At 44.9% G+C, this 15,000-nt stretch overlaps 1 protein-coding gene and 1 long non-coding RNA gene across 3 annotated transcripts in view; both read right to left on the bottom strand.

Moving 5' to 3' along the window:
• Positions 1-13,400: 13,400 nt before the first annotated feature.
• On the bottom strand, positions 13,401-14,259 carry LOC113591713. Its single transcript, XR_003412232.2, has 2 exons — positions 13,695-14,259; positions 13,401-13,570 (listed from the first exon to the last, which is right to left on the bottom strand). It is a non-coding gene; the product is annotated as an uncharacterized LOC113591713 (long non-coding RNA).
• Positions 14,260-14,460: 201 nt separating this feature from the next.
• adar (adenosine deaminase RNA specific) overlaps positions 14,461-15,000 on the bottom strand; it is a 15,716-nt gene continuing 15,176 nt past the window's right edge. For both annotated transcript variants that reach the window (XM_027032325.2, XM_035530594.1), the window contains one exon: positions 14,461-15,000. This exon is cut by the window's right edge and continues 106 nt beyond it. In XM_027032325.2, the coding sequence (XP_026888126.2) occupies positions 14,848-15,000 (153 nt within the window). In that variant the 3' untranslated portion in view covers positions 14,461-14,847.

Below are 15,000 nucleotides of genomic sequence, written 5' to 3'. Positions count from 1 at the left end.
TATGTCGCGCCCTGTCCACCTGGAGCTGCTGAAACAGCACCGCTGCCTTCAGCCTTTGATGCCCTGACCAGCAGAAACTTCCTCATTGGTCAACACAGGCAGCCGGTGCCGCAGGGACCCGTCTCACCTCTGAGCCCGGCTCTGTAGGGCCTACTCAACCCCAGCCTGAGCGTCGTGGTGACAGGGGGCAATGCCTCCCCCCTCCCTCACGTCAGGGCCCCTACGACCTCCATGTCCTGGCCTGCCGCCCGAATGTCGCCTGCATGGCGACGCTGTAAATGCTAGCTCCTTTGGTCACCTCTGAACTTGGATTCCTTGCATGTTTCTATGCAACACACAGCAATGGGTCATATTACAAAAGTAAACTGGCTGGCTGCCTCATGGCAGGCCCATGCTAATATTGGTTAGGACTCCACATTTGCTTCCAGAAGAGTTTCAGTTCTTGGTGTCATGAATTCCACAAGGTACAGGGAGCATTCCTTTGAGATGGTGGTTGGTGTTGACACGATTGCGTCATGTTACTGCTCCCATTCGACATTGTCCCAGTAGAGCTCTGAGGAGTTACGCTCTGGTGAATGGAAAGGGCACTAAAGGAGACTGAATGTATTGTCATGGTCATGGAAGCCGTTTGGAATGGCTTGGGTTTTGTGATATGGCACGTTGTCATGCTGGAATTAGCCAGAAGATGGATGAATTGTGGCCATAAAGAGGCTTGCTCAGTAACACTGCTCATTCATTAGTGTAACGCTCAGGTCGTGTGGGAGCCTGGTGTGTGCCAAGAACACCTCCCTCGCCTCATTACTCCACCACCAGCAGCCGAGCTGTCCACATAAGGCAGGTTGGGTCCATGTGTTCCTGCTGTTTATGCCAAATTCTGACACTATCACAGCACAACTCAAGATTCATCAGACCAGGAAACTTTTTGCGATTTTAACTGTCCAGTTTCTGCGAGCCTATGCCTAGTGCAGCCTCACAGTCCCTGGTCTGGACTGACAGGTCTGGAACCAGATGTGGTCTTTTGCTATTGTTGCAAATCCACCTGAAGCTTTGACATGTTCTCAGCTGTTTTTGTTTGTTTTAATTTTTTTTGCCATGGTTATTTGAGTTACTACAGCCTTTCTGTCAGTTTGCACCAGTCTGGTCTTTCTCTACTGACCTCTCTGACCAACATGGCCTGCAGAACTGCGGTTTACTGGATAGACATATTTTTGCACCATTTTTGTGCCACAGTCAACATCATTCAAGTGACATTTTTTCATTGTATTTTATGCTTGACATGAACATTTAATATTGACCATTGAAGCTGTTCACTGTATGTCAAATAATTGGTGTTTCTAATAAAGTGACTGCTGAGTGGATTAGGGGTTAGGGGTTAGGGGTTAGGGGTTAGGGGTTATGGGTTAGGGGTTAGGGGTTAGGGGTTAGAGTTAGGGGTTAGGGGTTATGGGTTAGGGGTTAGAGTTAGGGGTTAGAGTTAGGGTTAGGGGTTAGAGTTAGGGTTAGGGTTAGGGGTTAGGGGTTATGGGTTAGGGGTTAGAGTTAGGGTTAGGGGTTAGGGTTAGGGTTAGGGGTTAGGGGTTAGAGTTAGGGGTTAGAGTTAGGGGTTAGGGTTAAGGGTTAGAGTTAGGGGTTAGAGTTAGGGGTTAGAGTTAGGGTTAGGGGTTAGGGTTAGGGGTTAGAGTTAGGGGTTAGAGTTAGGGTTAGGGGTTAGGGTTAGGGGTTAGAGTTAGGGTTTGGGGTTAGGGTGAGGGGTTAGAGTTAGGGGTTAGAGTTAAGGTTAGGGGTTAGGGTTAGGGGTTAGGGTTAGGGGTTAGAGTTAGGGTTAGGGTTGGGGTTAGGGTTAGGGGTTAGGGTTAGGGTTAGGGGTTAGAGTTAGGGGTTAGAGTTAAGGTTAGGGGTTAGGGTTAGGGGTTAGAGTTAGGGTTAGGGTTAGGGGTTAGGGGTTAGGGGTTAGAGTTAAGGTTAGGGGTTAGAGTTAGGGTTAGGGGTTAGGGTTAGGGGTTAGAGTTAGGGTTAGGGGTTAGGGTTAGGGGGAACGCTACTCTCAACCTCTGCTGGCCAGTCAAGCCTCCCTGTTTACACTAATCACATGTTTAAGCAAACACCTACCCCACCCCACCCCCCACCCCCCGAAGCAGAGAGAACTGTGATCAGCACCATCAAAAGCTTTCCCTCCATCTAATGAGATTAATCCAAAGTTCACATTTGATGGGTTGAAAACTTCTATCATTTCTCTGATCATATCCAGAGTCTCCGTAATTGATTGTGGAGACTAAGTTTGGTGCCAGTTCACAGGTCAGTGTATTTGCTTTGAATGTCATCATCCCTTTAAGATGCACATCCCCTTTAAGTCTTTACATCAGCAGAGTAAAGATAACCTTTCTGCAGTTGAATGACAACTCACCAGTGCTTACATAGGGTTGATCATGACATTCTGAGTGGTCTGATTGACATTTTGATTGGTCTGATTGGTCATGACATTCTGATTGGTCTGATTGGTCTGGTTACCAGCAGTGTGTAAGAGAGTAATACTACTGTGTGTGTGTGTGTGTGTGTGTGTGTGTGTGTGTGTGTGTGTGAGGCGGGGGGGGGGGGTTTATAAGAGCTTTCCATTAAATTGCAGAGGCAGTGACACAAAATAAACCCTTGTGCCTGCTGTTTGCAATCTACCCTACACACACACACACACAACACACACACACACACACACACACACACACACACACATACACACACACACACACACACCCACACACACACACACACACACACACACACACACTCACACACTCACACACACACACACAACACACACACACAATCCATCCTTATATATACCTCTCTACTACACACACAGCCACAAGCACTCTCTCCCCCTACAGTAACACACACACACACACACACACACACAAACATTCTCCTTCATCTTCCCTCCCACATGCATGCAAAGCACGCCGCGTGCCCGCTAACGGACTTCCCTGCCACCCACACACACTCTCCAGCTCTCCACTGTATCACCACACCACAGCACTTCCCTTCCTTTCCACCCACGCCCCACAGTGCATTAAGCTGCACCAACCGCTGCACCTGAGCACGAGCAGCAAGCCGGTTGGCCAGACGCCGGGAGACTTCATCTTAAATATTGTGAGGAGAGTTATAATCTGGTAATAAACATGAGGCGAGATGTGGGGGAGGGAGAGTCCCCGAGGAAACCTCGGAGCCCTGAGCCTCTGCCTGTGTTCCTGAACGTCCTCGCTGGTCTCTACGGTTACAAACGTGTTAACGATTAAGGGCGCTAAATGCCAGCGCGGGTGCAGAAACGGCCCGTTACTAGGCAAGGCACTAAGTGCTCTGGCTGAGGGCAAGTGCTGTCTTTGCAGCTCTCTGGTTAAGGAAGAGGCCTGTTCCTCAGGCTGAGGGGCAGATGTTCAACACACTCATAATATTGGACGGTTGGGTTTTAATTTTTAATTTGTTTTAATTATTATTTATTTTAAATTAGTGGTCATTTGTGCTTTTTTGGCTTTGGTTCTACGAAGCTTGTTTGCACATTCGCTGATGTATGTGCACATGTGTGTGTGTGAGAGAGAGACTGTTACAAAACTCTCCTCCTGACCTCTGTAAAAGCCAGAGGCATTTATAATCCCTCATTACTCACCCAGCACCTGGAGCTTCTGGAAAATTCTCCAAACAGAGAATGCAGGTCTGTGTCCTGCCTATTGTCCCGCCCCCCGCCCACCTGCGTGTCCCTTGGGCTGTGCTTGCGGTCTGTTGGCCTTCTCGGGTGGACCCTGTCTTCCCAGACTGGCCGTTCCAGCAACACACTCGTCTCCTCGGGTCCCGTTTTCTCTTTCTCCATTTGTTCTCCTCTCTGACACCTCATTTTGGAGCGCTCATTATCATCCCTCTCGCGGTCTCTCCCATTCCTCTCTCCTTTCTCAGCCCCTGAGTGCTACGTCCTCTTGGAGTGGACACTGCTAAAGTTAACCGCAGTCCAGTCAAAGGGGCACTGGCAGCTCTACCGATGAGAGCTGACCGATTGATACAAAACTCTAACTTTAGAATAAAAAATAAACACTCATTTAAACCCCCCTTGCTTGCCAGTAATTGCTTGGCTACTCGGAGCGACGCGCGCTGTTTACTGAGTTGGTTTGAGCATTTTTTGATCCATGCCTCCAGCCGCACCTGCGTGTCGTGACTTTGTGCTTAACCTCAGAATCGTTAAACCTAGTTTGTCATTTCAGCATCAACATCCACCAGCGCTTCTAAAGGGGCTGTGGGCTGTGGTAGCTCAGTGGTTCAGGTACTCGACATGTAACCAGATGGTTGCTGGTTAGGTTTCCACTGTTGGCCCCCTGAGCAAGGCCCTTAACCCTCAATTGCTCAAGTTGTACTCAGTCAAAACTGTAAGTTGCTTTGGACAAAAGTGTCAGCTAAACGCTGTGAATGTAATCACGTCCCAGCTAATGGCATCAGTGGGGCAACTCAGGCTGCCTGCAGCAGACACTGTGGAGGATGAGGGAGCCATCACAAACACAAAAGCAGACCTCAAGATGAAGTGCTTGGGCATTACCCTCAACAAAGAAATCATTGATTTAAAAATGTGGATATGCACTGGACACTCCAGACATTTACAAACACCAGTTCCACAAACAGCCCACCCATGACAATAGAAAAGACCCTTTGATATTAAGACCTTTTTACATAAAACAAAACCATTTTCCAGCTAATTGTGTGCTGCTAATTGTGAGTGTGATGCCTGTGTGATTCACTGAAAGGCTAACACTCCTACTAGCTACTTTAAAGACTGTTCATAGCAAAGACAGTTAATGAAGGACTTTTAGAATATTGGAAATGTTTAGTCATTGTGAGATCTGTAGGCTATGATGAGCGATTTAAGACTACAATTATACAGGTTGTGATGACTTCAACAATGCGAATGCAGCCAAATGAAAAAATCTGTTCGTGTAAAAAAATTATTTATATTTTTAAAAGGTTGGCAAGTCAGTTCAGCTTAGTAGAAACCAGTAAAGCTCCCATGGCTGATAGAAACCTCAGGTTGCTAAGTGACGTGCTAAGTATGGGGAATCCCAGCAGTGATCATGTTTCTGTCCTGTGGTCTCAGACAGGGGGCTGCAGTGGTCAGGCCTACCATCTGTCCACACCGCCAGCCAGAACACGCCTCAACACGCCTCAACACGCTCCCAGGAGAACACCGAGTTCCCGCCATGCACTGAAGCAGGTGCCAAACTCTCCCAGTGATCTGTCACGGAGCTGGACAGGGAAGACTTGTTCACGCTCCCGTCCAATCAGGGACAGCCTCTGAAACATTCTCCGGCTGCTTCTCCTGCACCGGTTGTTGGCGCATGTTGGCACGGCTGAAATTAGACCTTTGGGTTCTGCTGGTATGACTGAAACTTGGCTGTCTGTGGCGTTTGGTGACAGCTGTTGTTTTGTTTGCGTCAGCTTGGACATTTCTGGCGTGTAGACTGCTTCTCTCCATTCTCTCCGCTGGTTTGGGGGGAATCCCTAACCTCCAGGGCCTCGGGTCTGTGTTTTTACTTTTAAAATTGCTATTGGTTTAGGTTTAATGGTGTGTATAGTAACTCTGCCTTTCTGCTATGTCTTGCTTAAAGATTTCTGCCTGCACTATAAATAGAAGTTTCTTTCCCCACATGTTAGAGCTTATGGGAAAAACAACTAATATTTGAACACAGTACACAGAAAGTGGCATCTAATTGGGCAAATGTGAAAATCTGTAATGATTGGATTGGCTGTGTGAGTACTTCATATGCATAAAGGTGCTGGAGTGTAGTACAGGTAGCAGGGCCAGTTCACTTATTTCACACTGACATGAGTTAAACCAGAAACGCTTAGATCAGCTGCTGAGTCAAGACACTATATCCGTGGAATTTGAATTTCCATTCAGCCGTTTCCCTCAGGAAGTACAGGCCCAAGAGAAGGTCATTACTCTACAGATGGAAATTCAGCGTAGGGGAGACTGGGATAAAATGAACTGGTTTTTATTTAACATCTCTAGGCATTTCTTAATTAAAAATGAATCATTTCTGTATCAAGGGTAATTGAATTATATTTTCTAGATAGCTATATATTCAAATTCTTACCTGCCTATCGGTAACTTTTAATAATAGAACCCAATAGGATTTAGTATAATTTTTCTTTTAATGCATGTAATTTTCAAGAATTCAAGAAAAAATAGTTCACATAAAATAAACACTCAAATATGTCAAAAAACCTGTGCTGATTTCCCTCATAAAGCATAAAACACATATTTCCGTTTTGTTGTAGAAATGTTATTTCCTCCTTTATCTTACAATTTCAGATTTCTTAAACAAAACAGTTATTGTCATTTAATACAAAAAGCCTGTTATTGGACAGTCAGACTAAAACAGTTCTGGTTCAGGACTGTTCCACACTCCACCCACGAAAGGTGCAGGGCTGAGCTCCACCCACTTCAGCTGTCATACCACTGTGCAGTCCTACATTTAAACTACTTTATACCCCAGAGACTGAAATTCCTGCACCTATGGCCCAACCTACCCCTATCTACCCCAGAGACTGAAGTTCATACACCTACAGCTCAACCTACCCCTACCTACCCCACAGAATTGGTGCATTCTGCCATACAACCACCATTTGGGAAAATAATTAAAATCTTTAAAAGTTCCTACTAATTCTGGAGTAATAGTTGTCTAAATAATTTATGATTTCTTTAATAAGCTAGAAAATCACTGATAATTATGATACATATTATACCTGGATATATTTGGTTTGGCATAATAGCAATTACATCTGAAATGTAGAAAATTTACTTTCACAAGCAAATCAGGAAAAAAAGAATATGCTCTGCACACATTTGAATGTTGCCATTTGCTTCTCTGCATGACTGTGGGGTAGAACCGATGGGTGCTCCTAAACACCTAGTCAAACTCTGAGCACAGCTGCTGAGATGCAGCATCTGGCTTGTCCCTCTCTGATATCGGCTCCCCTCAGTCAGTAGTGATAGCTTCCCAACACCCCTCAGTCCTGCAAACCGACAAAACAATCCACAACTGAAAAGCGTCTGCAAATGTCACTGGAGTGATGTGAGGTGATAGCACGATGATGTCAACCGCGCTATCACAGGTTTCTGAGGACTTCACAATTACACAGAACTGAAACTTCACACAGGAAAACGGACAATCTGACTAAGCTGTCTTGAAGAGCAACATTAAGTGACTCCAGATCAGTGATACACAGATAAAATTCGCCCAACTGTACTCAGAAATGCAGCCGTGCTGACACCTGAGGTGCGAATGAGCCACACAGGATCTCACTGAAGGTGAATTCACCTGGAAACCTCCTTAACATCTTCGTTTAGACCAGGATTTATTGGGTGTTTTGGCAAACATTTGCTGGTATATAATTTATTGAATGCTAAGATGATTAAGGCAAAATGTCCCCTATAGTGATTCCATAAGAACTAACTATAGTGCCACAATTCTAATATAAAATTTAGGAGATGTTAACAAGATAAGTTAACGAGATAAGATAATGAGAGTGTGAGAAAGTGACGGTAACATCACTGGAGTAAGACACATTGAAGCTTAAAGCACATGTAAGAACACAGGTTTTGGTGAATTCCATGGTGCGTAGTTACTATAATAATCAAGCCTCAATCCTTTTAGGTTTTGCACTTTCTTTTTATGAAGATGAAAATCAGCTAATGGCACAAGTCAGTCCAGCTGAGCAGGGCTGCACTGGAGGCGGGTGGCAAAGATCTCCGGAGAAGCCCCTCTCATGCGTGGGTTTCTGATGGCCAGCGTTCGAGGCTATAGCTATGGTTTTGCATCAAACTACAAGAGAGAACAAACTAAGATTCAAGGACCACAGGAGTCAGAGGTGAACTCATTAGTTTAAAGAGGGATACACGTTCCTCTGTCCCCGTTCTGAAGGCTACCTCCACAATTACGCAAACACAGAGCATCAGTCTTGGGTGGCCCACACTGCACATGCAGCTGTGTCACTTCAGAAGGAGGTTCGCTGGCTCAAGGTTGTGGCAGGCTCCCTGGCAGAGAAATACACAGACCTGGAAGGTGGAATGAGAAGGCAGAACTTTCTAATTTTCCAAGTAATGACAGGCAAGGAATCCGGCCAGGAATCCAGAGACTTTGTAGTTTGCCTTGCAGTGAGAGGATGAGTTATAGGTGGACTGTGCACATGGAGCGCTTTGCAAGCCGCCAAAAGACACCGAGCTGCCCCTAGCGTTTATCACAAGGCTGCATTACTTTAATGGTATGGAGAGAAGGCTAAGGGCCTCTCTTTTAAGCCCAAGAGCTCAGGATATTTACGGACCTGGAACAAGGACACCAGGGTGAGATTCAGTCTGATTGACCCTGCTAAGCTGTGTGTCACACAATGACACTGTTTATGGATGTAGAGATGGCAGAGGACATGGAAAAATTCCTCCATACAGTTAGTTAAAGGACCAGGGCCGGTGATTTCCAGATTTGTCTGGTTAGCTTACCAATATCTTGCATTTGAAAGTCGACTGATATTGAAACAGATACAATATTTTTCCATTAAAATCCACGGTGGTCCAGTAGTTTGTGTGTGTGGCTATGGTCCAGTTGTCTGGGCAAAATAAAGATTGTTGGTGAATGTTTATGTGAGATGTATTGTATATCCTATATTTTGGGGGAAAAAAAAGAGAGATATATAATTATATAGATTTGTTGTAGAATTTGGATTTGTAGTATGTATAGTATGGTAATATTTATATTATTAGGTGCATTTTTTTTTTACCTGATATCCACTCGATTCTGATATGTGGTATTGGAACAGTGTCAACTCTATTTATTATATACTTCCAAACTTCAGTACTCTTTCTTTAGATTACTAAAATTGATCTTCCTCTTTGGAACTTTATCAGGTCACTGAACAAACTGGATTAAAAGTGAATTAGTTCCTTTTGGAGTCCAGAAGTTAGCTGAGCTTCAGTTATCTTTAGAACAATCATCTTCTTAGGAATCACAGCTACTGTACAACTGTCATCACTGTATAAAGTTGTAACTGTGAACCTAAAACTGAACACTGAATTGTGGTTCATCTATGTAATGAACATCTGTGTAAATCTAAATCTCAGGATGGTGTGTGTCTCCTGATCTCACACTGGTGATGGCTTTTATGTAACTGGAACCTACTACTCTTGCTCGGTGTTCCCCTCACGCACATTGGAGCCACATGCCTCTCTCCAGTGAAATAACAATCTCCTTTACGGCCACGGCTCTGTGACTCATAATGTGGCATAACCTCCAGCTCACATTAGAAACAGCTTTATTTCTTGTACGTTGGTTACGAACCCGCTGGTTTGCCCGCTAGACTGGATAATGCTTTAGCATGCTGGAGAACCCCTGGGCCCAGGACCATTGGTGATCTTTATTTAAATATTAGTCTCCATTTGAGCAACTCAGGGTAAAGTTTCCAGAAATTAGTTTATTAGGGACCTTCAAGTTAGGGACTATCTAAAAAGATACACACCTAATGTTTATAACGACAGCCCTCCCTTTACAGATCGATAGCTTAAGTTGGATGTCAAAGCTGGCCACTTCATGTCTTAGCCTGGTAACAGGTTGCTATGGGAGAAGGAGTTCAGTGTGGATATCTTAAAGCCGTCTTGTGCACGTTAAGGTCACCCAGAGACTTTTAGAACAAGGTCAGACTTCATTAATTCTATGCAAAGCTTTCTCCATCTGTAATAAATGTAATTCCTAAGAAACTTGCCAGTTTTCAAGTTTTCTGGGTGAGATGTCTTGAAATACTTTTAAAATCTGGTTTAATCTTGCTGCCAAATTAGATTCTTTTTCAATAATCTTTGGTGTCAGAGAACGTAGTTATAAGGGACGCCAAGGCCAGTTGTTGTTTTATGGCCTCCTCATAGCCAAAAAAAAGAATCTTTTATTTTGAAAAAAGAAAGACGCTCCCACCATTAATCTGTTGCTAAGTGAGCAAATCTAGACCTTGAGAGTGAGAGTGAAATCTGAATTAAGAAATATTCATATGAGCACATTACTGCGCTGGAGTCAAACAGGGAAAATTCGTGTGAAGTTCTGAATTGCCTCAGTGCATTCAGACCGTAAGCGGATCTGGACTAACCCTCATGTTCAGCCCTCTTTCCTTCGCTAGTAATAAAGATGACAAGGGCAGTATCTCAACACTACCTTTGAACTTCCCAGATACATTTCTGAAAAACTATAACGTGATAAGTATACAAAGCGTTTAAATAGAAGCACCTTTTAATCTCATTACATAAGGCATTGGATCAGCACCGAATTATAAATACAGCGCAACACTTGTGCTGCGACAGTTGGTGTGTAGGTGGATGTTTCAAGGGGAAAACCCATAAAGGTCAGTATTATGTCTCTCTCTCTCTCACACACACACACTTCACATCATATTAATGCATTTGTCAGTCTCTGAATTTGGAAATGCCTCCAGAAGCCAGCAGTGAACTGAATTCACTGGAAGGAGAGGTTACACTATGGTGCAAAAGTCCATCCCCTCCAACACACACACACACACATATACACACACATATACACACACACACACACACACACACAGAGCAGGACTGCAGAAAGCTAAATCTTATATCATGTAAAAAAAACACTTATCCTCTGTTACATCACTCACCACAAATTTGCAAATTTCCTCTGGAAGAAACATCAGCACATGAACTGTGTGTCAGGAGCTTCATGAAATGGGATTCCATGTCTGACCAGCTGCACATGAGCCTGCGATCGCTACACATAATGCCAAGTGTCGGCAGGAGTGCCATAAAGCGTACCAGGATTGGACTCTAGAGCAGTGTGAACGTGTTCTCTAGAGGATGAGTCACACTTCATTATCTGGCAGGCGGATGGACAAATCTGCGTTTGGTAGATGCCAACAGGTTGGTAGATGTTTGGTAAAGTGTGCATTCTACATTCTCAACTGTTGGTGGAGGAAACCTAATGGACTTTAGTTGTTTTGTAGGGTTTGGGCTGGGCTCCTTAGTTCCAGTGAAGGGTGATGTTAACCCTCGAGCTTACAGATACATTTTAGACAATTATATGCTTCCAACTTGGTGGCAGCAGTTTGGGGAAGAGACTGTGTCTCTGTGGACATGGTGAGGTCCCTAAAACACAGTCTGACCAGTTTGCGTTGGAAGAGCTCCAGTGGCTTCCACACAGATCTGTCCCCAACCCCACTGAACACCTGCGTGACGAACTGGTGAGGAACTGGCATGTTGATTGCAGGTCAGGCCTGGTCATTCACACTCCCGTCAGTCTCTTTTGTTCTTTTGACTAAAAAGACACAGATTCTCATAGAAACACTACGATCTTGTGCAAGGCGGTCACAGTGGAGCCTGTTATAGAGATGGACAACTATGTATTAATGTCTGTGGTTTTGGAATAGGATGCTCATCAAGTTCATAAAGGTGTGAGGGTCAAGTGTCCAGATACTTTTGACCACGGTAGGTGTTTACCCGACCATAATATTAACAGCACCTGCCGAATGCTTTGGTGGTTTTCATCATGCTACCTAAACAGTCATGGATTCCAGAAGACCTCAGATGTCGTCAGATATCCATGGCCTGTTTTTTTTTGCAGTGTGGCAGGTTACATTATCCTGCTGAAAAAGGCCACTGCCAGTAGGGAGCATTGCTGCCATTAAAGGCTGTACTTGGTCTACAACAGTGTGTAGGTAGGTGATAAGAGTCAAAGTAACATCCACGACCTGAGGTTTCCTAAAAGAGAATCACACTGCCTTCTCCAGTCTGTCTTCTTCCCATAATGCATCCTGGTGCCACCTGTTCCCCAGGTTAAGTGACGCACACACACCTGACCATCCACACGATGTAAAGCACGGCATTCCTTGAACCATTCCACCCTCCTCTTCTACAATATGGTCCAGTTCTGCTTGGCCTGTGGCTACAAGGTGTAATGCACTGTTTTGACACTTTTCTATCATTAACCTTTAAAACTCTTCTGTGGGTTTATAATCTTTCGTTCCCAACAGCAGTGAGTTTTGGGCACAGTTGTCCTGCCCTGGTCCACTTTTAGTAGATACTAAAAGCATTATGGGAACACATCACAAGCTCTGACTTTTGGAGACGCTCTGACCCAGCCATCTGTCCATCACAGTTCAGTCCTTGTCAGAGATGCTCAGATCCTCGCAATTACCCCATTTTTCTGCTTCCAACACATCAACTTCAAGAAAAGACTGTTTCCTTACTGCCTGATACCTCTGAACCTTTAACAGGTGCCATTCTAATGAGATATCGGTCGGTTTTCACCCCAGCTGCAGTTTTAAATGTTGCAAATGTGCTCTGTATCAGTATATCACCTCATGGTCACTTCCTCCTCACTACTTTGCCTTCGGCTTCTTTCCCCCGTCCATTTAATCCCTGTGTTAAGTGTGGAACTTCCTTCATCCCTGTCTGTAAGTTTCCCATCTGTAGCCAACTGTGCACATTATGTTTAAAGACATTAATGTGTTAATTCATCTTTATTTAAAGTAAACCCTAGAGGAGTTTTGGAAACCAAACCCGTGCTGTGAAACAAGATATGAACAACGTTTAGGAAACAAACAAAAATCTTCAACTTTTAGGGATTTTTTTATTGACTGACGTGCACATGCAAAAGTTACTGCCCTGATAAAACGCTTCTTTACAACCTTAAGATCGTTGCACACTCCTGCTTGTGTGTGTGGATTAGAGACACACGCACTGCCGTTAGAAGTATCGCCAACTTCAGTCAATCAGCAGTAGCAAACACCCACGTGCCGCACCCATAATCACGCTCTGAGCCTTCGCGTGTGGCTGCGCTCTAGAAACGCGCGCGTCGGTCAGACATGTCACTCCGCCTCTCCCCCTCTAGGAGCTGCAAGCGCAAGCGGACATACTGACTGTTCCTCGCGCGTTCGCCGTCTCGGGACATCCGCGTCAAGACGACGAGCTCGAGAAGGCCCATGTCTCGATTGTCGCAAGCGCCGTGAAGGAGAAGGAGAAGGAGAAAAAGAAAACGACGTTTGGAGACCTGCCGCGAGACACCTTTGCTACGCTCGCAGACCCGGACGGGGTCCACCGGCCGCGAGGTGTGCTGGTCTCGAGAGGAGAGCCCGACCCTTGCTTAGGTCTCGCGGCATGAGTTACACCGACACGCGCTGTAATACAGTCAAGGTCTTCAGCGTGAGAGACACGTGGCCCCTGGCTGCCTCGCGCCCGTCTCCCAGCCCTCCACGGACACAGACGCCATCTAGTGTCGAGACGCACGCGACAACCACAGGCGCTCGGGTAGTTTATAAAGGAGCGAAGTTGAATCAGTAGATTAAATCAACAACTCAACAAAACAAACAGGTTAGACTGACAAAATAAGAGACTCAGCTTTAATTCAGACCGCATGTGTCACTCAATACACAACGGAAACACCAAACTTGAAATCTTTTTTAAGGATGTTTTGTTTTGGCGACTTAAATTTAGTCGAACTTGTGTCACAGTAGTTATGGGAGGAGGCTCCCCCCACTGAACCTGTGGGAAAAATATATACAGAAACAGGATAATGCAGACACGACCACATACAAGCACCACTGGAATATGATTCTATGTAATAGCATATTACACAAGGCCTTAATATGCAAATTTGCCTGCTTACATATAAAAATGATTGGTGTATGCGCGCTGTGAGGTCACGGACATCATCTGGTCTTCCAGATTCAGGGAGAATCAGAGCATGAACACATGAAGTAGCACACACACACCCGTGTTACTCAAAATAATAGCGTAACCGCTGAACATTACATGTCAAAGGGTCATCCGTGTTTGGAATATATTGCAAGGTCTTTCAATTTTTAGCAATACAGAAATTATAGTTATTCTTATTAATTTATATTAATCATTAAAAATTACATCTATAGCTTTTTGTCTGTATTTTGCAGCCCTAACACACACACACACACACACACACCAAAGAGGGTCAAATTTCTTTGACATGCGTTCCTCTGACAAAAAATGAAGGACGGAAGATAGGTGTGTGTGTGTGTGTGTGTGTGTGTACGCTCCAGCCGATCCTACCCTATCAAACCTCTCCAGAAATACCTGCACTAAAACCACCTGCGTCGGGTAAATGTGACATGCAACTCTTATAAAAGGAAAAAAGGTCCTCAAAATAAGAAATAAAAATATACCTAAAAAATGTAAGAATCTCTAAAATATATACATACAATATATACATATACATAAACACACACATATATATTTATATATATATATATATATATAAACTCACAGGCAGTGAAGAGAACTTATATATACACACATATGTGCAGGGATGTATCTGTATGTATATTATGTATATATTTCAGCAAATCTATGCAAGCAAGCAGTGTGTGCGTGCGTGCCCACGTGTGCCAGAAAGCAGCGGCGTGTGAAAGGAGTTGGAACAGGAGTGAGGTGCTGGGATAAACCTTCAGCACATCACTCACACAGACACGGTGTCACGGTCAGCACAGCGGGAGAGGAGGTGCTCTGTGAAGAACACGGGACCTGCGGGACCTACGGGACCCAAAATGTCACCTGTGGCCAGCTCTGCCTGGGCTCATCAAAACAAGAATGAACTTTCAAACCTGGGGCTACAATAAACAGCAGTGACTGGGGTGATGACGCAACATATGAAAGAATCCAAAACCCACTTAGAACAGCACTCTAAAAAAGATGCTTGCTGGAGAGTTTATGGCTCAGTCTCCATAGCAACCCCTCTTTCAGGGCTGAAGTCCCTAGCCTCACGCCGTTGGCTCCTCCCCTCTCCCTCATCCCTCACTCTTCCCCAGCCCCTCCCCCGCCTCGAAGCCCTTCTCCTCCTGAGGCTTCCCGATCCAGGCGCCGTAGCCGTGCCGTGCCAGTGCCTGGAAGAACTGCGCTTTGGCCAGCTGGAAAGGGCGCGCGGCCGCCTTCGCCTGCCC

This window comes from Electrophorus electricus, chromosome 10, assembly GCF_013358815.1.
Source record: "Electrophorus electricus isolate fEleEle1 chromosome 10, fEleEle1.pri, whole genome shotgun sequence".
Taxonomy (NCBI): Eukaryota; Metazoa; Chordata; class Actinopteri; order Gymnotiformes; family Gymnotidae; genus Electrophorus; species Electrophorus electricus.
This window is presented reverse-complemented; position numbering and strand designations above follow the sequence as displayed.